This window comes from Mobula hypostoma, chromosome 4 (assembly GCF_963921235.1).
Source record: "Mobula hypostoma chromosome 4, sMobHyp1.1, whole genome shotgun sequence".
Lineage (NCBI taxonomy): Eukaryota > Metazoa > Chordata > Chondrichthyes > Myliobatiformes > Myliobatidae > Mobula > Mobula hypostoma.
Window position 1 is genome coordinate 8,172,890 of NC_086100.1, and position 26,147 is coordinate 8,199,036.

General features: G+C 42.4%; 1 protein-coding gene across 1 annotated transcript in view; it reads left to right on the forward strand.

The window, feature by feature from the left end:
* Window positions 1–26,147, forward strand: part of LOC134345114 (uncharacterized) — a 154,722-nt gene that overhangs the window by 86,043 nt on the left and 42,532 nt on the right. Inside the window, exons 71-91 of the mRNA XM_063045289.1 lie at window positions 416–553; window positions 631–887; window positions 1,604–1,688; window positions 1,901–1,963; window positions 5,007–5,251; window positions 5,340–5,623; window positions 5,763–6,040; window positions 6,183–6,781; window positions 7,140–7,701; window positions 8,835–9,034; window positions 9,144–9,524; window positions 9,638–9,924; window positions 10,330–10,610; window positions 11,072–11,209; window positions 11,287–11,543; window positions 12,260–12,344; window positions 12,548–12,616; window positions 16,620–16,861; window positions 19,104–19,268; window positions 23,462–23,589; window positions 25,599–25,867. Of these exons, the coding sequence (XP_062901359.1) occupies window positions 416–553; window positions 631–887; window positions 1,604–1,688; window positions 1,901–1,963; window positions 5,007–5,251; window positions 5,340–5,623; window positions 5,763–6,040; window positions 6,183–6,781; window positions 7,140–7,701; window positions 8,835–9,034; window positions 9,144–9,524; window positions 9,638–9,924; window positions 10,330–10,610; window positions 11,072–11,209; window positions 11,287–11,543; window positions 12,260–12,344; window positions 12,548–12,616; window positions 16,620–16,861; window positions 19,104–19,268; window positions 23,462–23,589; window positions 25,599–25,867 (5,013 nt within the window). The remainder of the gene's footprint in view (window positions 1–415; window positions 554–630; window positions 888–1,603; window positions 1,689–1,900; window positions 1,964–5,006; window positions 5,252–5,339; window positions 5,624–5,762; window positions 6,041–6,182; window positions 6,782–7,139; window positions 7,702–8,834; window positions 9,035–9,143; window positions 9,525–9,637; window positions 9,925–10,329; window positions 10,611–11,071; window positions 11,210–11,286; window positions 11,544–12,259; window positions 12,345–12,547; window positions 12,617–16,619; window positions 16,862–19,103; window positions 19,269–23,461; window positions 23,590–25,598; window positions 25,868–26,147) is intronic.

The following is a 26,147-nucleotide window of genomic DNA, read 5'->3' on the forward strand; positions in this document are numbered from 1 at the left end:
GGTGAATCGAGAAACCCAGTTAATAAAGAAAGGCTCTCATGAAGGAGCCTTCCGGCTCAGCGTACGCAAATCCGAGTACTTTACAGCAAGTAGGAAGTCCTTCAAGCTGACAATGGTATCTGAGTGAACATCTCTGCTGACTGGCACTGAAGTCTGATTACATAGTATCTGCATCTAGCCTTCACACAACAGGGAACCTAATTTTTTCTTCCTTTCCCTGTAGATGTTGAGTAATAGCCTGTCCTCATTCATTGTCTCAATTCTCTGATGGGTAGGTGTGGAAAATTATCGTGCCTCCCATAAAGTGCAGTGCCGAGGGACTCTACAGTGTTTTGATTGAATAGTATGGTGTTGAAGGTTGTTATCTGCTGTTGAGAGTATTGAGATAAATGGTCTGTCTTTCTGAAATCGGCAGGTTGTTCATTGGATTGTAACTTTGACAAAGACTTGTGCCATTGGACGCAATCCAAGAACGATACGTTGGACTGGAAACGCATCAGAGGGTCGACACCGTCATCTTACACAGGACCGAGTTTTGACCACACCACTGCAGGTAGGTGAAGTGAGATAGCTGTTTAGCCACTGTGCATCTGATTTCTGTCGGAACAATAAACCTTCTTGTGTGTGCAGGTGGTTACTACATCTACATTGAAGGCAACGATGGGCAAGCAGGAGACCGAGCCCAATTGGTCAGTGCTCCATGTGCGGAGAGAGGAGCTCGATGCATCCGATTCTGGTACCACATGTATGGAGTAGCTCGGCATATGGCTTTGAACGTTTACCAGGTTGAAAGCGGAACAGCAGTGCTGAAGTGGTCTGATTCAGGAAATAAGGGAAACCGATGGATTGAAGGACAGGTTAGCCTTCACCTGTCTGGAGATTCTCAGGTAAGCTGCATGGATAATATTTAAGAAGTCACTGAAATAATTTTTTAATTCATACAAGTCCGGGAAAATAAATAATGATGGAGACACCGTGTGACCTATGGTGTTTGTGTTGGTTGTAAAGGGACTTGTAAATTTTAGTGCATTTCCCAGCACTGTGTCCAAGGTTGATGAGAACGCGAATAGTCTTACACTGCATTGCACATTTCTCTTTCCTCTCCCCTTGCAATCTACGAGTTTTGGTCCGTCAAAATGTGTAGCTACTTTGTAGACTTATCATCATGTGATCCAGTTTAGGTATTTCTCGACACAGCTCTTTATTAATTCCTACCTTGCACTTCATTGTCCATACACAAGTATCAACGCAACTGTATACCCCAACCCAAAGACGTAGATCATGAATTCTGTTGTTCCCTCTGTAACAATACTCACTCAGAACACTCCCTGAATTTTTCACACTGAAATTGGGGATCTCCTGTTGGCCAAATGATTGATCCTTCTTCTGCCAGCACCTGGCAATGGGCTTTTCTTTGCCGTTGAAGCCACTGTTGCATCGCAGTTCCCTTTAGGATTGATTAACTCTTGGTTTGTTTTGTCATGATCTAGAAAGCGCTATGCACCTGTGTTTCCCTAGAATGGAATGAAATGAAAGGGAGATGCTTCAGTTGTGCTGCTTGACTGGTTGTTGCCTGCTGAAGTTTTGCTGCTTTCTCTGACAGATCCTCCTTGAAGCGGTCCGTGGCAGTGACTACCGGAGTGATGTTGCTGTGGATGACATTTCCTTTCACGTAGGATGTTGTGAAGGTTGGTCTGATGTGCTCGGTGCTTCCTTTGGATGAATTTCTCAAATGTTGAAAATAATTATGGCATCGTCATGTGAGTTAATCCGATTGGTATTACTCCTGTCACACTCTGATTCTCTTTTGATTTTCCATGCCTCGGTCAGCTAGAAATGTGAGATGATGTGATTCTGTTATCAAAGTTTTTATGTTCTAAGACGGTACCTCTCATTCCAGCAGATGATTGTGGGCCAACGACATCTCCAACTACAGCCAGTACCATGATGCCTGACAATACAGGTAAAGGAATGCAAGATGTATGTAATGTGGGCTGAGAGTGTTCTATTTGAATGCACATAGCATAAGAAATAAAATGGACGATCTTGAAATTCAGCTGCAGATTGGCATGTATGGCATTGTGGCCATCTAAGGTATGCCATACTGAAGTATACTTTGTAGCCTATTGCTTGTTCTAGTTTTCCATCTGAATCATTCTGTTTAAGCAACTTCATCTGCACTTTTGGAGGGAATTGTATCTGCATGGATCACATTTTTTGAGGTCTTCATTTTCCGAGCACTAATGTTCACTTTATGGGTGAAAAATATTCCTTGTCTCCTCTCGTCCTGCCCTCAATTACTTCAAATCTGTCCCTCGAGAGATGATTATGCCATCTGCTAATTAGATTAGATTATCAGTCTTCTTTTATTGTCATTTAGTAATGCATGCATTGAGAAACGATACAAAGTTTTTCCAGAATGATATCACAGAAACACAAGACAAACAAGATTGAAAAACTGACAAAGACCAGATAATTATAACATATAGTTACAACAGTGCAAAGCAATATCGTAATTTGATAAGAACAGACCATGGGCACGGTAAAAAAAAGTCTCAAAGTCTCTCGGAAGTCCCATCATCTCACGCAGACACAGAAGGAATCAAAACTCTCCCTGCCATGAGCTTCCAGTGCCACAAACTTGCCGATGCAGCACCCTGGAAGCACCTGACCACAGCCGACTCTTGAGTCCGTCCGAAAACTTCGAGCCTCTGACCAGCCCTCCGATACCGAGCACCGAGCATCATCTCCGCCGAGCGCTTTGACCACGGGCACAGGCAATAGGCAAAGCCGAGGATTTGGGGACTTCCCCTCTGGAGATTCTCGATTGCTCAGCAGCAGCGGTAGCGAAGCGGGCATTTCAGAAGTTTCTCCAGATGTTCCTCCGAGCTTCTGACGTATGCTTCCATCAAATCAGGATCGTGCACGGCATCCTACATACAAATACGATATCATTTCGGAGCAGCCACACGCGCTGTGTCACGCTGCCATCTTCTCCTCCCCTTGAGTTGTTAATCTAAATATTATCATCTGGATTTGAATTATCTGTCCCTGAATCTCTTTGGTGAAGAACGCAAATCTGTGGCAATGTGGGGGCATTGGGAGCAAGGGTGGACCCAAATGCAAGACTCATCTTGTGAGGTTAATTAAATTGAGTTTATTGTTTGATACCAGGAGAGCAAAGCAGAAGCATGAATAGCGAACCGGACAAAGACTCAGGACTACGGCTAGGCTGGGACTAAGGGTCTGGGCTTGGACTCGGAATCGGATCCCAGAACTAGAGGAGACATGAAGAAGCTAGGGTATGGACTCTGAGCCAGAGACTGGGCAAGGACCCAGTACCTGGGTCTTACCTCGGGCTCGGACCCCAGAACCAGGCAAGGAGATGACATGGGCTAGGGAGAGGAGAAACATGGGAACACAGAGCCTCGGTCTCAGGAGAGCAGGTACATGGAACCATGGACACATACAGAGAACACAAAGCCGGGACCCCTCCTTGGGTACAGGACATAGTGCCGGGACTCACACTCTGAACGGAGCCGGGTCCCCCTCCTTGGGTACACGACATAGGGCCGGGACTCATATTCAACATGACACTAACATGGGACTGGACAGTACAAAACAATGACCGACAGATCCCATCTAGCTCCGGCGATAGAACTAGACAGAGGTGCAGGCGAGGGCTAAAGACGAGTCGAGGCAAGGCTTCAGGAGGGAGAGGCAGAGAAGGGATTCAGAGAGCGGGGTAGGACAAGAATCACAGACCGCCAGGGCCATGACTTCACTTGGTAATTGGATGCCACCAGGCCCAGGACTCGACTCGGTACGTGGATGCTGCCAGGAGTGCGACTCGAGTTGGTAGTTGGCTGCCGCCAGGGCCAGGATTTGAATCAGTACTTGGATGTAGCCAGGGCGAGGATTTGACTCGGTACTTGGATGCCACCAGGACCAGGACTTGGCTTGGTAATTGGATGCTGCCAGGCCCAGGACTCGACTCGGTACGTGGATGCTGCCAGGAGTGCGACTCGAGTCGGTAGTTGGCTGCCGCCAGGGCCAGAATTTGACTTAGTACTTGGATGCAGTCAGGACAAGGATTTGACTCAGTACTTGGATGCAGCCAGGACCAGGATTTGACACGGTACTTGGATGCCACCAGGACCAGGACTTGACTTGGTAATTGGATGCTGCCAGGTAGTGGCGAGCTCTCGACTCGGCCCGGGAACAATAGACAGCGGTTCTTGATTCCCTCTGGCGGGTTAACTGACCTCGGTGAGGAAACGTTGCAGGCTCACTTTGGCAAGGTAACTTAACAGGGTTGCTCCGGTGAGGAAAGACGAATTACCGGCACTCGCTTTGGGCGGAGACAGGGCTTGCACCCGCCAGATGACACTAGCACGCAGTACCTCTGGTGACTTTGCAGATGCTCTCGCCCTGAAAGGCCGAAAGCCAGAAACTATAAGCCACCGGTTCAACTGAGAGTAAATTGCCTCCAATCACCAAGGCTGAGGCACACGGGAAAACAGGGAATCAACGGTCCGGATCGTAACATAAAGTAAGTAAATTTCCGGAGACCCCGATCCGGACCATGACAAAATCATTTGTCACAGTCTAATCCCGAGAAGATCCATACAAATTGCCAGTACATTTCTTACTGGCTAAGCCTCCACATCATCAAGGATATCTTGAAAAGTCTGTGCCTCAAAGAGTTGGCATTTATTGATAAGCATCCAGGGCATGCCTCCCAGTTACTGCCATTGGGAAAGAGATAGAGGAGATTGAAGTCCCACACTCGGATTTGAGAAACAGATTCCAGTGTTCTGCCGTCATATTTCTGAACAGTCCATGTATGCTACCTCACTTTTCCCCTTGTGCTTATTTATTTCTCTTCTGCTTCTAACTTGCAGTAATTTTGAATGCGTTGTCCTATATTCCACACAGAAAACAACAAATTTGATGAAGAATGTCAGCAATAACAGAACTATTTCAGATTGTTTTGCTGTTTTCAGAGACTTCCTGCATAGTGCAAGGAGATCCGCACTATATGACCTTTGATGACCAAGCTCACGACTTTATGGGAACGTGCACGTACACCTTATCAAAACTGTGCAATACCAGCAGCGGTCTGCCCTATTTCAATGTTGAAGCTGCAAATGAGCACAGAGGCGGAAACCCATACGTGTCTTACGTGAGACAAGTCAACGTTGAGGTTTCCGATCACAGAATCACACTAGGAAAGGGGCGTGTGGTAAAGGTAAGGGCTGGATGTGCTGAGTGTCTTCGTCAGCTGCATTGCAACGTCTGCAGAAGAATGAATTGATGGATGATTTGGATGTTTGCAGGTTGATGGGGAAGAGGCAGTGCTACCAGTTTCAGTCAGCCCGGGAGTTGTTGTCGCTCTGACTGGGCAGTACGTCGTCATTAGCACTAGTTTTGGATTGCGAGTGAAGTTTAATGGCAAGCATCGAGCTGAGGTGACTCTCTCGGGTCTCTTCAAAGGCAAGGTGTGTGGAATGTGTGGGAACTATAATGAAGACAGAAGGGATGATTTTCTGAATCCAGATGGAATAATGGAACCTGACTCAGTCAGCTTGGGCAACAGCTGGCAGTCCGGAAATGACACAAGGTAGAGTGTGAGAAAGCTGCTGGCAACCTTTCCATTGGGTTGGAAACCAACTGTCCTGTTTCTGATTTCCATCTTTATGCTCTTTGAGTTTTGATTTAGCTGGAAGTATTTGTGATTTGGGATGCTGCTGTTTCTGCAGGTGTACTCCTGATGTTGGCATCAGACCAGATTGCAGTGAGGATGAAAAGCGTATCATCGAAAGTAAATATTACTGTGGGATAATCAAGGATGCAGACGGTCCTTTCAAAGGGTGCCATTCGAAAGTCGACCCGGAAGCTTATTTTGCCGACTGTGTCTACGACCTTTGTGCGTTAGGCACGGAGCAGGAGGCTCTGTGCAGCAGTTTGGAGTCGTACGGAGATGCATGCCAGTCAGAGGGAGCGAGAGTGGAAGCCTGGAGGAATGAGACCTTTTGCCGTAAGTGCTTGAGAGTCTAGTGCCAGATCTTTCAATGACACCTAGTGGAGATAGAGAGCAGTGAGAAGTGTTTGAGCAGTTAGTTCTGATGGAAGGAATGTCAGATGAGAGTAACATGTAACCTTCTGGATTCCGTTCACAGCTGTAAACTGTGGAGCGAATAGTCATTATGAGCAGTGTGGCTCAGCTTGCCCAGCTACTTGTGTGAGTCCAAGTGCTCCATCGCGCTGCTTGAAACCTTGCGTGGAAGGCTGTGTATGTGACAGTGGGTACCTTCTCTACAATGACCGATGTGTGCCAGAGGAGAAGTGTGGTTGCTGGTATGAAGGAAAGCACTACCCAGTGGGCTCTGAACTATGGACAGATGATACCTGCTCAAGAAAATGTAGATGTCCTTCTGCAGGCAGTAAAATGGTGTGCTGGGATTCAACATGTTCTAAAGATTCATACTGTGGAGTTGTAAACGGCGTCCCCGGTTGCTACCCATACACGTACGGTATCTGCAGAGTGCATAATGATCCGCATTACAACACCTTTGACAAAGCCACCCTGCACTTTATGGGCAGCTGTACGTACACAATAGCCAAGTGGTGTGGAAATTCCTCCTCCCTTCCGTACTTCAACATTGAAACAAAGAATGAAAATCGTGGCGACGCAAGAGTATCTTATGTTCAGAAAGTGCATGTAACTGTTCACGGCCACAACGTTTGGATTGTGAAGGGGGAATCTCAGCGGGTGTTGGTAAGTGTGTCTCTTACTGTCAGTCTAATTCTTCTAAAGTACAGCGCTCTCCACCAAAAATCATGTTAGGTGGAAACATTTGATCGGTAAAGCAGTTTGCTTGTAACTGGAGATGCGAGTAACTGAGAAGGGAGGCGCAGTGCGATGGAAGTGAGTCGAAGTAAATTGGCATTGAGAGTTTTTTATCCTCAGCTGAAGGGTCGCTCTGAACGGCTGTGAGTGTGTACACATGTGACGGCTAACGTCATTAGACATGCCTGAAGGGCTTGATAGGTACACGGTGCAAATGGTTGTTCTGTTTCTCCAGGGCTGCAGTCCCATACAGTCTGTATGATGCAGTATTTCGTCTTGTGCACAGGTTGATGACGTGTGGGAGACCTTACCTGTCCAGCGTGGCAAGGGTGCCCTGAGTGTGAGCAGGAGCGGAAGATACGTGGTCCTGACAACTGATTTTGGCCTGTACGTGTCTTACGACACTGATCATTCAGTGGAAGTGAAGGTGCCGAGTACGTACTTTAATCAGGTTTGTGGTATGTGCGGTAACTACAATGGAATATGGCAGGATGACTACATGAAAACTGACGGATCGCAAGCAAAGGATGTCAACGAACTGGGAAACAGCTGGAAGGTGCCACCTGACGAGCCGGGTTGTGACCCCATCGAGCCAGGAGTGTGTTTGCCCGCAGATGAGGAGCGCTACCGAGGTGATGATTTCTGTGGTCTGATCAGCAGCCAGCAGGGGCCATTTGTAAACTGCCACTCGGTAATCAACACCAATGGTTTCTTTGAAAGTTGTGTTGTTGAAATGTGCTTGACGGATGGAGACCAAGGAGCTCTGTGTAGGACCCTGCAGATCTATTCAGATGCCTGTCAGAGAGCAGGAGTGACCATTGTGCCATGGAGGAACTCCACTTTCTGTGGTACGTATGAGTAGGCTCCAAATGTTGTTGGAGTAATACTGTACACTGGATTCCGGTTCATTGAGACACCCGGGACCAGTACATTTTGGCCCAATTAAGTGACTGCTCCATTTAGCCAAAGGGTCATGGAAATAATTAATAGTTATAAAAAAAAGACAAACTGCTGTTTAACCGATCAACAAATTCTCTACATCTGTGACGAAGATGGCAGAGTTTGTCATCAAAACATCGATTAAAATCGATATTCGTTACCGACCGGAAGTCCGAGGAGAGTTTATTCAGCAAATTATGCATATAAATGAAATACAGAGCAAATTATAATCCTACCCATACTACTACGGTACTCTAAATCAATCTATTAGTTCCCAATAGTTATCGCTGGAGGAATCGTTCAGTAGAAGCTGCCATTTACTGTTGATTGTTAATGAAGGAGATCGGTGCGGACAACTGGTGTAGATTGTTCTGCTCATGCAATGCTTTCGACGATTGCATCCTGCAAAACTTCATTATTATTATCACGATTTCTGATAGATTGTATGTAGTTCTTAATTTGTGGAAGTAGTGAGATCATTCCCTTTTCCATCCCAACCTTTTCTGGCATCTACAAGCCAGACTGCCTGAAACCACAGTGAGCAAAAGAGTTCTGAATTGTCTTCTGCTTATTTCTTACCAAGTGTTAGTGACAAATATCACAAACACATTCAACTGACACTACTTGAAAACTACTCGCTCTAAGCAGAGTGTAGTGTCCAACGGCCACACATGTCTACGCGACTGACACCAGTTCATCTGTTCCCAACCTTTTTCACGTCATGGTCCCTCACCATGTTCCGAGCGGACCATGTACCACACCCCTGCGCAAGTCAGAAATTATCTGGCAGCAGTCTACTGGCCCAATGAAGCGACACAGTGTCCCAAACAAATAAAGGGAATCACGGTTATTTGCTGGATCAGATTTAGTTCCTCAAGAGTTGTCCCAAATAAGCAGCTGCCCTGATTAACTGATGGTCGAATTAACCGGAATCCAGTGGACTTACCAATTTTCGGAGCTGTGCACATTGTGTCAGAGAATGGCCATTTGTGAAGTTCCTTGAATTGAAGTGTAACACGATTTGTTGCTTCTCTGCTTTCAGGTATCGTGTGTGCAGCCAACAGCCATTACAATGTATGTGCCAGCGCTTGTCCAGCTACTTGCACTGACCGCTTTGCTTCGGAGAACTGTAGTAAGCCTTGTGTGGAGGACTGTGAGTGTAACCATGGCTTTGTCCTGAGTGGAAGCTTGTGCGTGTCTGTCGAGAACTGTGGTTGCACGCACAAGAACAAATACTACGAGGTAAGTTGGAGGTGTTTGTGGTGCTCTTTGGTTTCTATGGAAAGAAGGTTCTGTTTCCCATCAGAGCAGACAGCACTTTTGAAAATAAACCTTGCCGTTTGTGTGTCAGAAAGGTGCAATGTTCTGGGAAGACGGATGTCGAGGAAAGTGCCGCTGCACTGGAAATGACCGAATCGTGTGCGAACCAGCAAATTGTGGAGCGGGAGAAATTTGCAAAGTGCAGGGTGGCAATTTGGGATGTTACCGCGCTGACACTGCGATTTGCCATATCTATGGTGACCCGCACTACACAACATTTGATGGGAAGCTGTACCATTTCCAAGGTGCCTGTAATTACACGGTGACCGAGACTTGTGGAAATACATCTGTCCAATTTTCTGTGACGAGTAGGAATGAGCACCGTGGTAGTCCGAGCTGGACTGTCGTTAACTCGGTGAGCGTGCGCCTGGAGAACATCCACATTGCATTGCGGAAAAATAGGGACGTTTATGTGAGTATTATATATTTGAAAGAGTATAATTTTCAGCATTGACATGATGTTGTCAAGCAATAGTTGGGTTGTTTGTGATTTTCTGGAAGCTAACTCTGTCATGCTTTGTTTAGGTGGATGGAGTGAGGGTGGAGCTTCCTGTGGAACCCACTGCTTCGGTAAGACTGTCGCTGGTAGGATGGTATGTTGTGCTCCAGACCAACTTTGGTCTTCAGGTGAAGTTTGACGGAGATCATCAACTGGTCGTAGTTGTGGACGAGAGATACAAAGGACAGCTGTGTGGCTTGTGCGGAACCTACACCAATGACCAACTGGATGACTTCTTGAAACCCGATGGAATACTAGCTTCGGATTCAAATCAGTTTGGGAACAGTTGGATAGTTACTGACAATGACTGGCCGTGAGTATTGTCATCTGTGATTTATGTGAAGGCAACTACTAAGATTTCTCCACAAGTCCTGAAAAGTGTTACAGCCAGTGGCGATGTTGCTTGAAGTTAAGGAATGTTGGGGCAAGGACGCGATATCATGGAGATAATTCAAATCAACGCGAGTGTATTGTTCTCTTGAATGACAAGGGCACACAGGGGAGAAATGTAAAGATATTTCCAGTGTTGATTTCAGGATGTCTTTCAGTCTTTTCGGTTGTGTCATGGAGTCATGTTCTTTCTTGTATATTCTGATTGTATTATGCAATTTTTCTGGCAAGCCCTCCCTGTACCCTTCCAGCCTTCTTTCTGTTTTGGAGAGGATGAAATGGGATAAATTAAATTTGAGAAGAGTGAGAGATTGTTTCTGTTGCACAGGTGTAACCCAACAGCTCCTCTTCCGCCACCATGCGAGCCAGCAGCAAGCGAAGAGGCAGAGAGATACTGTAAAATAGTCTTGGCTAACCCTGGTCCATTTAAAGAGTGTCACTGGCATATCCCACCCCAACTCTACTTTGAGAGCTGCATCTATGACCACTGTGTGACTGGCGGAGATTCTGTTCAGATGTGCAACACGCTGGAGTCTTATGCTTCAGCTTGTGAAGCAGCTGGTGTTGTGCTGGGAGATTGGAGGCAGCAGAGTGGCTGTACTGAGAAAAGTAAGTCCAAACTCTTAATCTTTTCCTCTGTCTTACTTCTGCATGTGGTGAATCGAGAAACCCAGTTAATAAAGAAAGGCTCTCATGAAGGAGCCTTCCGGCTCAGCGTACACAAATCCGAGTACTTTACAGCAAGTAGGAAGTCCTTCAAGCTGACAATGGTATCTGAGTGAACATCTCTGCTGACTGGCACTGAAGTCTGATTACATAGTATCTGCATCTAGCCTTCACAGAACAGGGAACCTAACTTGTTCTTCCTTTCCCTGTAGATGTTGAGTAATAGCCTGCCCTCATTCATCGTCTCAATTCTCTGATGGGTAGGTGTGGAAAATTATCGTGCCTCCCATAAAGTGCAGTGCCGAGAGACTCTACAGTGTTTTGATTGAATAGTATGGTGTTGAAGGTTGTTATCTGCTGTTGAGAGTATTGAGATAAATGGTCTGTCTTTCTGAAATCGGCAGGTTGTTCATTGGATTGTAACTTTGACAAAGACTTGTGCCATTGGACCCAATCCAAGAACGATACGTTGGACTGGAAACGCATCAGAGGGTCGACACCATCATCTTACACAGGACCGAGTTTTGACCACACCACTGCAGGTAGGTGAAGTGAGATAGCTGTTTAGCCACTGTGCATCTGATTTCTGTCGGAACAATAAACCTTCTTGTGTGTGCAGGTGGTTACTACATCTACATTGAAGGCAACGATGGGCAAGCAGGAGACCGAGCCCAATTGGTCAGTGCTCCATGTGCGGAGAGAGGAGCTCGATGCATGCGATTCTGGTACCACATGTATGGAGTAGCTCGGCATATGGCTTTGAACGTTTACCAGGTTGAAAGCGGAACAGCAGTGCTGAAGTGGTCTGATTCAGGAAATAAGGGAAACCGATGGATTGAAGGACAGGTTAGCCTTCACCTGTCTGGAGATTCTCAGGTAAGCTGCATGGATAATATTTAAGAAGTCACTGAAATAATTTTTTAATTCATACAAGTCCGGGAAAATAAATAATGATGGAGACACCGTGTGACCTATGGTGTTTGTGTTGGTTGTAAAGGGACTTGTAAATTTTAGTGCATTTCCCAGCACTGTGTCCAAGGTGGATGAGAACGCGAATAGTCTTACACTGCATTGCACATTTCTCTTTCCTCTCCCCTTGCAATCTACGAGTTTTAGTCCGTCAATATGTGTAGCTACTTTGTAGACTTATCATCATGTGATCCAGTTTAGGTATTTCTCGACATAGCTCTTTATTAATTCCTACCTTGCGCTTCATTGTCCATACACAAGTATCAACGCAACTGTATACCCCAACCCAAAGACGTAGATCATGAATTCTGTTGTTCCCTCTGTAACAATACTCACTCAGAACACTCCCTGAATTTTTCACACTGAAATTGGGGATCTCCTGTTGGCCAAATGATTGATCCTTCTTCTGCCAGCACCTGGCAATGGGCTTTTCTTTGCATTTGAAGCCACTGTTGCATCGCAGTCCCCTTTAGGATTGATTAACTCTTGGTTTGTTTCGTCATGATCTAGAAAGCGCTATGCACCTGTGTTTCCCTAGAATGGAATGAAATGAAAGGGAGATGCTTCAGTTGTGCTGCTTGACTGGTTGTTGCCTGCTGAAGTTTTGCTGCTTTCTCTGACAGATCCTCCTTGAAGCGGTCCGTGGCAGTGACTACCGGAGTGATGTTGCTGTGGATGACATTTCCTTTCACGTAGGATGTTGTGAAGGTTGGTCTGATGTGCTCGGTTCTTCCTTTCGCTGTAGACAATAATAATGGCAGCATTTATTTAATTCAACAAAATTGTATTTCTCCTGTCATGCTCTGGTTCTCTTTCGGTTTTCCATGCTTTTGTCAGCTAGAAATGTGAGATGATGTGGTTATGTTATAAACGTTAATATGTTCTGCATCTGTACTATTTAATTCCTGCAGAGGGTTGTGGAACAACAGCAACTACAATCATCTCAACTACAGCCAGTACCACAATACCTGACTCTACAGGTATGTGATTTTGGATTTTTGTGGTGCTGTTTTAGATTGGGGACTTCAGAATGGAAGGAATTCCTGGGATAGAATGAGGCCTCTCATCCCATTGTGGACATCAGGAAGAAGGAGTGTTTAGTTCTTCCAGTTTTCTGTCTGTATCCTTCTGGTTAAGCCAGTTCACCTGCATTTATGTTCAGTTTACAAGGGATTTTTTTCTGCATGAACCACATTTTTAAACTCAAAATCTCAAAAACTTCTTTCGTTGTACCCTGGAGAGCATTCTAACAGGCTACATCAATATTTTGTATGGGGGGGCTACTGCACAGAACCAAAAGAAGGTGCAGAGGGTGGTAAATTTAGTTGGCTCCAACTTGGGTACTGGCCTACAGAGTACTCAGGACATCTTCAAGGAGTGGTGTCTCAGAAAGGCAGCATCCATTATTAAGGACCTCCCGCACCCAGGGCATGCCCTTTTCTCACTGTTACCATCAGGTTGGAGGTTCAGAAGCCTGAAGGCACACACTCAGTGATTCAGGAACAGTTTCTTCTCCCCTGCCGTTCAATTCCTAAATGAACATTGAACTCATGAACACCACCTCACTTTTTTAATATACATGTTTTCTGTCTTTATTTGTAATCCATTCAATATATGTATACCGTATTTGACTGATTGATTGACTTTTGCTTTGTTTTCTTCTATATTATGTATTGCAATGAACTGCTGCTGCCCAGTTAACAGATTTCACGACATGCCGTTGATAATAAACCTGATTCTCGTTCTGATTTTTGAAGTTCATGGCTTCACAGCACCAACATCCGGCTTCTGGTTATGATCTGTTTGTTAATCTGGTGCTGTATCTGCATTGTGCTATTTTAGACTACATTCTTACAGAATTGTATAAATTCATGGCATTGAAAGAAGCTATTTGACCCAATGTATTCGGGTCATAGAAAGGAGTGTTTTGTAGTCCTCTTTCTTGTTCCCATTTTATTCAAAGAATATCTTCTTTACTGAGGTCTTTTTGCTGCAACCTTAACTTCCTACACTCGCATCCTCCCAGAAACAATATGAGAGTACCACCTGAACAAACATAAGATTAGTTGAAAGAGACTCCTCTAAAATGTTTTAATACTTATCATTTAATTCTTATGATATTAACTTGTGAAAGCAGTGAAGTGTTGGATTTTGTCTAATGCCATTTAACCAATTTGTTTATCTATCTTCTTTACTTTTTCACACTGCACTGCAGTCCCAATGACTTTAAAATCTTTTTCAGAAAAGTTTTCAGCTCTACCATCTCGATCTGTCGCTCTCCCAGGTGCAGCTATTGCATGTTTTTTTTGGTGTTCTCCTTTCTTGATTTTAAATAAACAATTTATGACACAATTTAGGTAATATGGGCATTCTCTATTCATTCTTAGATTCTGTTTCAGGTCAGTTTTCCAATGGGAAGAATAGATGTAATTTATTTCTTATACTAAAGACCTCTGCTATTTTGGTGTGAATTGTGCCTCAATATTGAACAAGAATTAGAATCTTCGCAATTGTGAATATCATTTTAGGAAGCAGTTGGAGTCATACAGTCATAGATCGCTACAGCACAGAAATAAGCTCATAGGCTCATCAAGTCTGTGCTGAACTATTATTCTGCCAAGTTTCATTGACTTTCTCCCGAACCATAGCCCTCCATACCCCTCCCTTCCATGTACCAATGCAAATTTCTTTTAAATGTTGCAGTCAAACCTATATGCACCGCTTCTGCTGGTATCTTGTCTCACACTCGCAACACCCTCTGTGTGAAGAAGTTCTCCTCAGGTTGGCTATGAACATTTCACCTTTCACCCTTATCCCCTGACTTCTAGTTCTAGTCTCACACAACCTCAGTGGAAAAAGCCTGTTTGCATTTATCTCATATATATCCATCATAGGTTCAATATTTGGTTATAGGTATGATATACACATATCATAACCAGAAAAAGACTAATGTCATAAACAGTAATAGAGGAGAAGCCATCTTGGACTGGCACTCCTGATCAGCTATGGCAGACAAGCTCAGATGTAGTCGTGGCTAAATAAACTATTGTCATTCACCATTATGCAAAACAAGAGAGGGAAGTACCATTCAGCATAACTGAAACACCATGCATCAAGGAAACAACATGTTCAGGAAAGAAAGAAGGCAGAAAAATGGTGAATGTTTCAATGGACTACTTTGAAAAGAAGAATTTCCATTTTCATTTGCATTTATCTTTTGGTCGACAACATTGATTTCAAATAGAAAGAAATAGTTGATTAAAATAAACAAAAACAGGTTCTGGAAATCCAGAATAAAAAGAGGAAATGCTGGAAGGCCATAGCAGGCCAGGCAGCATCTGTGGAAAGGGAATCAGATCCAGGACCGCTCATCAGAATTATTCAGATGAAGAGTGCCAGACCTGAAATGATTACTGTTTCTCTTTTTCACGCATGCTGCCTGACATGCTGAACTTATCCATCCTTACTATTATTGCTTAATGTCAGTTCCAGTACACAAGTGTAGAAGAGACAAAATAATTGTTACTCCGTATCCAGTGCAGCCTAAAAAAAACACCGGGTTAAATAAAAAAACACATATTAATACCCAAGATAGCTTATTTTTATAGATTGATTGTGTGTCCGTAAAGTGACACTAGGTACAAGAATGTCTGTATATAAGGTGACTGACAGGAAATGATAAAGTAGTGGTGCTTGGGTGTGTGGAGAAATGGGTTAGTGGGTGGAGGTGTTGATCAGCCTCACTGCTTGGGGAAATTTAACTGTTTTTATGTCTTGTGGTCCTGGTGTGGATACTATATAGACCCTTCCCTAGTGGGAGTAGGACAGTCTATAAGCTGGATGGGTGTTGTTATTGGCATTTTTCCAGCACCTTTCTGTATTTATGTCCTTGATGGCAGACAGGCTGGTGCTGGTGATGCATTGGGTAGTTTTGAAAACCCATTGTAGAATCTTCCTGTCTGCCGATGCTGACTGCAGATCCTGGAATCTAGAGCAACAAGCAAAATGCTGGAGGAGTTCAGTGGATCAGACAGCATCTGTACAGGTGAATGGTCTAGGCCCGAAATGTCAACTGCCCATTTCCCTCCACAGGTGTTGCCTGACTTGCTTACTTCCTCTGGCACCTTCTTTGTTTTTAAAACTTGGTAGATAACTGTAATAGTTTGCTAGGTATGTTACTTCATCCATGAATTTTTGATGGTATCCACCATGTTGATGTGTCAGTGCCAGGCAGAGTAGGAGTCAGCTTGGCTGTGATGACCAGAATGGTTCAATCTTCTTTCAGCTTACACTGGCAACAGTCATGTTTGGAGTTATTGACAAACAGGGATACTCATTCCAGCTTTGAGAATATGAGATTTTTAATAACAGGATCTACACTCTGTGTCCATTTTATTTGCTACCTCCTTCACCTAATAAAATGGCCACTGAGTGTATGCTTGTGTTCCTCTGCTGCTGTAGTCCATCCACTTCAAGGTTCAACATGTTGTGCATTCAGAGGTGCTCTTCTGCACACTACTGCAAAGTGTGGATATTCAAATGACTGTTGCCTTCCTGTCGGCTTGAACCAGTCTGGCCATTCTCCTCTAACCTCTCACATTAAAAATGCATTTTCACCCACAGAGCTGCTGCTCACTGGATGTTTTTTGTTTTTCACACTTTTCTCTGTAAACTCTAGAAACTGTTGTGCGTAAAAATGCCAAGAGATCAGCAGTTTCCGAGGTACTCTATCCACCCAACAATCATTCCATAGTTAAAGTCATTTAGTTCACATTTCATTCCCATTCTGATGTTTGGTCTGAACAACAACTGAATCTCTTGACCATGTCTGCATGCTTTCATGCATTGAGTTGTTGCCATGTAAGATTAGATATTTGCATTGACATGTGTACTGAGTGTATGTACTATGTTCTGAGCAGTAAAAACTTATTTCACCACAATAAACATTGTTCAAAATGCCTTTATTTTATTATTGTGGTCTAGGAAGTGCATCCTGCCATGTTGCTAGCGGTACTCACTACTATACCTTCGATAAATTCATGTACTCATTCTCGGGCACTTGTGCGTACACCCTGGTGAAAATGTCTGACAACAGCAGTGTGATTCCTGTCAGCATCAGCATATTAAATGAAGGACAAGGACAACTTCCTTCATCTTATTTGAGGGAGATCTACATAGATGTCTACGGTGTTCGTCTTACACTACAAAGAAACAGGAGGATCTTGGTAAGGTGAAAGTATGCTGTAAAACACACCCTTCAAAAGTTTTTTTTTCCTTTAGTTTTGCTTAAGTTTAATGTGCATTAAATAAAAATTCTTTGGTAGTGAATGAAACTCTTTCTATATTGGGTAACTGATTTTGGTATTCTTATTCAAAAAAGACAATGAGACATAGATGTAAAGCTCAGGTAAACACCACATAAGGATCACTCGCATTGAAAGTTCAAAGTAAATTTATTATTAAAGTACATACATGTATGCCACCATATGCTACCCTGAGATTCATTTTCTTGTGGACTTTCAAAGAAACACAATAGAATCAATAAAAGATACATCAAAGACAAACAAGCAACCAATGTTAAAAAAGAAGGCAAACTGTGCAATTACAAAAGTAATAATAAATAATATCAAGAACACGAGTTGTAGAGTCCTTGCAAGTGAATCCACAGGTTGTGGTATCAGTTCAGTATTGAGCTGAGTGAAGTTATTCATGCTGATTCAGAAGCCTGGTGATCAAAGTGTTGAAGGAAATTCCAGCTTTGGAAGAATATTCTCACAGAAATCATTGCTTAGTTACTCAGTGAGACTGGTTGGAGCCACACTCAGATTGGAGAAACAACACCTTATATTCCGTCTGGGTAGCCTCCAACCTGATGGCATGAACGTTGACTTCTCTAACTTCCGCTAATGCCCCATCTCCCCCTCGTACCCCATCTGTTACTTATTTATATACACACATTCTTTCTCTCTCTCTCCTTTTTCTCTCTCTGTCCCTCTGATTATACGCCTTGCCCATCCTCTGGATTTCTCCCTTCCCCCTTTTCTTTCTCCCTGGGCCTCCTGTCCCATGATCCTCTCATATCCATTTTGCCAATCAACTGTCCAGCTCTTGGTTCCATCCCTCCCTCTCCTGTCTTCTCCCATCATTTTGGATCTCCCCCTCCCCCTCCCACTTTCAAATCTCTTACTAGCTCTTCTTTCAGTTAGTCCTGACGAAGGGTCTCAGCCCGAAATGTCGACTGTACCTCTTCCTAGAGATGCTGCCTGGCCTGTTGCGTTCACCAGCAACTTTGATGTGTGTCGCTTGAATTTCCAGCATCTGCAGAATTCCTTGTGTTTGTGTTCTATATCTCTGTCGCTGGATTGTGCTGACCTATGCTAAGTTTGTCAAACATTGACTGGAAACTAAGAAATCACAGACACCTCTTCCTACAGATGCTGCCTGGCTTGCTGCGTTCACCAGCAACTTTGATGTGTGTTGTTTGTTGTTTGCGTTTAAAATCGCAGACATCTCTGTTTTCTGCCATTCTAGCACAAAACACAGGCACTGCAGGAGATATTTTCCTCTTTTCAATTTAAGTAACATGATAGTAAGTTATTTGAACTTTGATTTCAAATTATAATTGCAAAATAGCATTGTAGATCAGCAGGCCATTAAAGGAAATTCCATTCTGTTCCATTGAATGGAAATTTTCATTTCCATTAAAGACAGAAAATGTGAAAATCAAGTGGTTTCTTTAAAGTGATAGCAAATGCAAATACTAGCTTTACTCTACAGACTATTTTTAAATCCATTTTTTTTTTACAAACTAATGTAGAACACAAAACAGTACAGCACAGGAACAGGCCCTTCTGCCCACAATTAATTAGCAATCAAATAGACAATAAAACTAATCACTTTTACATTCACAATGTTCATATCTTTCCATTTTCCGAACACTCATAAGCCTATCTAAACACCTCTTAAAAGTTCCCCATGTATCTGGCTCTGCCACCATTCCAGGCACCCAGCACACTCTGTGTAAAGAACTTGCCCCTCACATTTCATTTGAAATTATGCCCTCTCACTTTAAATCAATGCGCTCTTGACTTAGACATTTCAGCCCTGGGAGAAAGATATTGTGTGTCTACTTGTGTCAATGCCTCTCGTAATCTGATAAACCTCTATCAGATCTCTCCTCATCCTCCGCCACTCCAGAGAAAACAACACAAGTTTGTCCAACTGCGTTATGGCACGTGCTCTCTAATTCATATAGCATCCTGTTAAACCTCTTCTGTACTCTCTCCAAAGGCGTGACCAGACTGTATGCAATACTCCACATGTGGCCTTTTTTGGTAGAATTGCAGTAGGAAGATAAATTATCTTGGCTGTCATTAAAGATTAATCTTCAGTATGGTGTGTTGTAAAATGGTTCTGTTTCTTCATAGTTGGCGATCTCTATATCATTTAAAGAATTTTGTTTTCTAGCTGAATGGAGTAAGGATCCGTACACCAATCCCAGCTTACGTGAAAGGTATAAAGGTTATAACAAATGGTATCTACACAATAGTTGAGACAGATTTTGGCATGGCAGTGAAATTTGACGGCACTCACAATCTTGAGATTAGTTTGCCTGACTCATACTATTCAAAGGTAAGCAAAGAATCTGTTAACATAAGATACTTTATAGAGGGTTGCATTTTATAAGACCAAGTAAGTGTAGGGCATATACAGTAAATGGAAAGATCCAAGGCAACATTAATGAACAGGGGACCTGACACAGATAAGTAAAGTAGTCAGCATGGACGTAATGTGCCAAAGAGCCTCTTTCTATGGTTGTAATTTTTCTCAAGTACTGTACTTCAAAAGAAATTTCACCCAAAGGTAAAGTGAATTTCAATCATATTAATGTATATTATATTGGCTCTAAGAAACTTAAAATTAAAATATAGTGAATCAAAATATACATTTTATTTGGTCAATGTGTTGTTATTTTATGGAAACTATTGATTTTTGTAGTGAACAAAATAAATCCTAATACATTAAGCATACTTTAAGATAATATAAATAAGTATTGATCAATATTTTCCTTATCTGTTACCAAAATGAAATGATGTGTGTAAAACAGTAAATATGTATGATTTTTCCTTGTAGAGAGTAATTAAATTTGTCACATGTGATTTCATTCTCTTATAGTGTTGACATTAAACTAAGAAAGTAGACATAAAAAATCGCTTAAGAATTTCTTGCTCCTGTTAGTTAAGATGTACAAATAGGTCAACTTTGAAGAAATTTCTTAATTATCCCAGGCACCAAAGCGGATAAATTATATGTTCTATTTTCAGTATTTTTGATAGTTGTATCAATATTTAATATGGAGCAGGCAAGTGGTGGCAGGCAAAGGAGGTGCTTCAGATTAATTCCTGGATGAGAGGGTTATTCAATTAAGGCAAGCAGTACAGTTTGTGCATATTCTCTGGTGTTTATTAGAATGAGGGTGAACTTCAAAGTTTAAGTCAGTTCATTATCCAAATACATATATGTCACCATATACATATGTACCATATGCAGTACATCCCTGAGATTCATTTTCTGTGGGCACATCAACTTGGGACCGCACCAACTTAGGTGTTCAACCAGTGTGCAAAAGACAAAAAACTGTGCAAATACAAAAAGAAAGAAATAATAATAAATAAATTAGCAGTAAATATCAAGAGCATGAGATGTCAGGTCCTTGAAAATGAGCACATAAGTTATGGGAACATTTCAGTGATGGGGTGAATGAAGTTGAGTGAAGTTATCCCCTCTGGTTCAGGAGCCCGTTGGTTGAGGTGCAATAACTGTTCCTGAACCTTGTGGATCAAACTTGTTCAAACATGTTAAGATCCTATAAGGTGGTGACTGGGTAAATATTGAGAATGCTTTCATTGGTGTGAGAATCAAAAGCAAAAGGGCATAACGACAAATTAATGGACTAATGTTTTAAAACTGAGGTGCAAAGAAATTTTTTCTCTCAGAGTGTAGGGAATTCTCTGCCCCTGAAGTGATCCAGACGAGATCATCATATATCTTGTGTTGGTGTCATTGTGGCGTAGTAGTTAGCATGACACTGATATAGTTCAGGGCATTCCAGAGTTCTGAATTCAATTCTGGTGCCGCTTTGTAAAGAATTTGTACGTGCTTCCTCTGAACACGTGGGCTTCCTCCAGATGCTCCAGTTTCTTCCTACAGTCCAAAGACGTACCGTTTAGTAGGTTAATTGGTCATTGTAAATTCTCCTGTGATTAAGCTAGTGTTAAATAGATGAGTTGCTGGACCAGAAGTGCCTGATCTCCGCTGTAGCTCTAAATAAGTAGACTGTATATTTTCAGTGGAAATAGATAAATATTTGAAAGGTTGAGAAATTGCACGGAAGAGAAATTGAGACCAGCATAGATTAGTTGTGATCATATTGAATGGTGGGACGGGCTTGAGAGGCATGTTTGCCCATTCTTGCACCTACTTCTTTGTGTTCTTAGAAATAGAAATCAGAGAAGTGGATAGCAGTGGAACATAAGGGACAGGTCACATAGAGTAAAACCTGTCAGGACCTTTAAGATTTAGTTATTTTCCTTTATCTTTTTAGAGAGCTGCCAAAATTGGCTCATACTACACTCAGTGGTACTACACTTTATTAAGTATTCCTATACACCTGTTCATTAAAACAAGTATCTCAACAGCCAATTATATGGCAGCAACTCATGCATAAACGCATGCAGACATGGCCAAAAGGCTCAGTTGCTGTTCAAACCAAGCAGCAGAATAGGGAAGAAATATGATCTAAGTGCCTTCAACCATGGAATGCCAGACACCCCACTGAGTATCTCAGAAACTGCTGATCTCTTAGGACTTACACAAACACCAGTATCTAGAGTTTACAGAAAATGGTGTGAGAAACAAAAAACATCCAAGTGAGCAGCAGTTCTGTGGGCAAAAATGGTCCATACTACGTTCTCCTCTGATCTCCCTCATTAATAAAGATTAATGAGGGAGTCAGAGGAGAATGGTCAGGCTGGTTTAAGCTGACAGGAAGGTGACAGTAACTCGAATAACCATGCCTTACAACAGAAGAGCAACTCTGAGTGCACAACACGTTGAACCTTGAAGTGGGTAGGCTACAGCAGCAGAAGACCACAAACATGCACGCAGTGGCCACTTCATTAGGTACAAAGGGTAGCCGGTAAGGTGGCTGTTGAGTGCATACCCTGTGCTCTGTGTTGCAGCAAGGTTCAATTTGACCTTCACTTCCGTGAGATAGGAAGGGGAAAGCCGCAAGCACCCGTGCTCTCCTAGACAATATTCTGTTCAGCAACCCATGCTAGAAAATAGGATAAAAGGAACAACTTCACCTGGTAAAAATGGCCTGTAAAACTGAAAGATCCATTGACTCCACGATGTTACAATTAGGTCATTAACCAGGGCAAAGACATTGCTGCATGTCAGCACCTAAAATAGAGAAAGACAAAATAGAGGCTGGCAAATGGGAAAAATCTAACTTGAGATATGATAAGTAAAAGATCTTGGCAGACCTCAGTTCATTGTGAAAATAATGTTTGTAAAATTAAACAAACTTTGGTTGAGTTTTAATATTTTATTTTGTACATGCATCTGTAAAGACAAACCAATATAGCGGTAAGCACAACGCTATTACAGCTCTGGGCGTTCCAGAATTCGAAGTTCATTTCCGGTGCTGTTCTATAAGGAGTCTCTGTATGTCCTCCGCATGGAATGCATGGGTTTTCCTGGGTGCTTTGGTTTCCTCCTGGAGTCCAAAGGTGTACCAAATAGGTTAATTGATTATTGTAAATTGTCCTGTGATTAGGTAAGGCTAACTGGGTTAGTCGAGGGATACTGGGTTAGCGTGGCTCGAAGGGCTGGAAAGGCCCCTAAGCTGTATTACTATATAAATAAAGGAAGGAGCACATCTCCTTTGTAAGGTGTATATACACACCCAATATATTCCGATGTACACCTTGGGATTTAGAGATGATGGTTGTCTTAACGGGATCCTGTTTACTTTGCCTGATCATTTTGATTCAGTTAAAGACATTGTTCAGTTAATTTTCCTGTCCTCTGTGGTTCAAGTCCTTTACTGGCATTGATAACTTCAAGAAAACACAGTGCAGTTTTCGCCAGGTCTGGAACACTGCAGATGTTCAGGTTTACAAAGATCCAAAGTCAAGTTCAACTGCCATATTCTTCTACCCCATAGACAGCAAGATAACAATCAGATGGAAGGGATCAGTAATACATCTTCCTTATCTCTCACCATCTCAGTACCAGACCTGTGACTATGACAATATCATTGATTTCAAAGATGCATTTATTTATTTACTGATACAGTGCGGGGTTGGCTCTTACGGCCCTTCAAGCCACTCCACCCCAGCAAGCCCGGACAAACCTGATTAACCCTAACCTAATCACAGGACAGTTTACCTACCTGGTATGTCTTTGGACTGTAGGAAGAACCTGGAGCACCCGGGGAAAAGCCATAGGGAGGACATGCAGAGACTCCTTATAGAACAGTGCCAGAATTGAACACCAAACTCCAGTATGCCCTAAGCTGTAATATCGTCATGCTAACCGCTATGCTACCGTGATGCCCTGTGTTAGAGGCAATCTCACCAGTTCTCTTACTCGCATCAGGATGTGGTCTTATCCTCAGCACATCAAATTTGAAAAGGCAGCATAGCATTTCTAAAAGCAGTGTGTCTCTGTTCCTTTAGATTTTATACTGCGCAGTATACCTTGATCTCAAATCATCTTTGCATTATGATTTTTGGGACTTCATTCCACTGTTAATTTAGGTGTGTGGTTTATGTGGTGATTACAATGGTCGGCAAGTTGATGAGTTTCGAATGCCCAATGGTCAAATTGCATCCAGCGCCAGTCACTTTGGAAACAGTTGGCAATCAAAGGAATTTGGCAGTCAAGGGTAAGCTTTAAGTGTTTATGTATTACAGAAGCATTCTGAAGTATATGTTCTTGTGAATTAGGAGCAGGAAATAAAACAAACCATGAGACAATGGAGCAGAATTAGGCCATTCAGCCCATCAAATCTGCTCCGCCATTCCATGATGACTGATTTATTATCTCTCTCAACCTTATTCTCCTGCCTTCTCCCTGTAACCTTTGATGCCCTGATCAATTAAGAACCTATCAACCTGTGGTTTAAATTTCCCTGTTGACTTGACCTCCACAGCCGTCTGTGGAAAGAATTTCTCAGATTCAGAGCCCTCTGTCTAAAGAAATTCCTTCTCATCTCTGTTTTAAATGGGTGTCCCTCTATTCTGAGGCTGTGCCCTCTGATCCTGGATTCCCCCACTGGAGGAAACATCCTCTCCACATCCACTTTTTCTTGGTCTTTCAAAATCTGATAGGTTTCAATGAGATCACCGCCTCATTCTTCTAAACTCCAGCAAGTACATACCTAGAACCATCAAACACTCCTCATATGTTAACCCTTTCATTCCTGGGATCATTCTCTTCACCCTCATCTGCCCCTCTCCGATGGCAACACATCTTTTCTTGGATAAGGGGCCCAAAACTGCTCACAATACTCTTAAGTGGTAAACCTTCATGTGCTGTAGTATCAAAGTGGGAACAACAGGAACCCAGTTGGACGTCAAGCCTTCCCTCTAACAAGTAATGCCTATATTTTAACCCCTTCAGGGCCTTAGGTAGTATACACCAACATAATAAGAACAGAAACCTCTCCCACTACTCTGTTGCTGTTGGTGCAGCCCCAAAACTCAGAAACCTAACAATGGATCTTTCTTTTAATCTTCACTGCCTTAATCTGCGTATCTAACACTAGCTGAGGTTAAGTTGAAAACATTCTGAAAATCGTATTGTTCTAATGGTGTCACAGTAGCATAGCAGTCATCACAACACTATTACAGCTTGGGGTGTTGGAGTTCAATTCCGATGTCAGCTTTTCTGTTCCTCTCCGTTAATGTGTGGGTTTTCTCTGGGTGCTCCTGTTTCCTCCCACATTCTAAATAGTAAGTTAGTAATTTAATTGGTCATTGTACGTTGTCAGTGATTAGGCTGGAGTTAAATTGAGGGGGGTGGTTGCTGGGCGATGCAGCTCATTGAGTGGGAAGGGCATGTTTTGTGCTGTATCTCTTTAAATAAATAAAATATTCTATAATAAGGTTGTTAAGTTTCTGAAGCCAGTATGCTCATTTTATTATTGGTTATCATGATGGACATAAAAGCAATTAAAAATAGTTTTATAGGTTGAGTGAACAGAAAATGTTTCCAGTTTTGATGGACAGAACTACAAACTGGTTTCTAATGCAGCTTGTAAGGAGCTCAGAAGATATTTTGTGATCTGAACAATGTTGAGCATAGTAGGTGCATATTTATGAACATTTATTTGAACTGTGAACATACTTTGCCTCAACCTTTATACGAGGGAGAATTACAGAGACAAAATATGAATCAGTTTGCTCTTGAGTACAAGATTAAATATCTTAAATATTTCAAGCATGCATCTATTGCTAAGATGTAACATTGACATAATTGTTATTACAAATTCTTGACATGAAAAATAATTTGGCATGAAAATATTTAAATCATTTTTGAAAACATCATTATCATAATTTTTAAAAGGTTCAAAGTAAATTTATTACCGAAGTACATTTATCTCACCATATACATCTGTAGGATCTAGTTCTTTGCAGGCATACTCAATAAATCCATAATAGAATAACAGCCATAATAGAATCAATGAAAGACCTCACCAACTTGGGTATTCAACCAGTGACAGAAGACAACAAACTGCGCAAATACAAAAAGAAAGAAATAATAATAATAATTTAAAAAGGAATAAATATCAAGAACTGAGATGTTGAGACCTTGAAAGTGTGTCCACAGGTTGTGGCCTCATAGTAAAGGATTAAAAGGCACTAATACACTAATGCTGACTCTTTTCTCTAGCTGTGTGCCAAGAAGCCAACAACAGATGGGCTATCTTTGCACTCCAAAAGAGAAGCTGATAATCGAGTGCAAGTGCAAGGAGCTGCTGTCCAATAAGCACCAGTCCTGTCACCCCCTTGTTAACCCAGATCTCTTCATCCAGAATTGTGTGCAGGATATGTGCAAGCACAACGGTCTGCTCTCAGCACTCTGTGACAACATCCAACATTATGCTGATGTCTGTAAAAAACTGGGAACAGAACTTAAATGGAGAAACAGTACTTTCTGCCGTAAGTAATTATTGCTAATAGTTGTTGCTTGTAGGAGGGACATGAAAGTTCAATAAATGGAAATGTATGTATTCTGATAAAAATATGGTACAGTACAACACCATGATACATGAGTACAGTAAGCTAGTGCTGACTGCTACAAGATTAGAAATATAAAGGACTCAATATTACACAGTTCTTTTCACATAGCCCTGCATTGTAACTTTGGGGAGGGACATGAGAATGACCAAATACATCTTCCCTCTTGCTGAAGATGTGGCCTTCAACTTCACCAAGTATA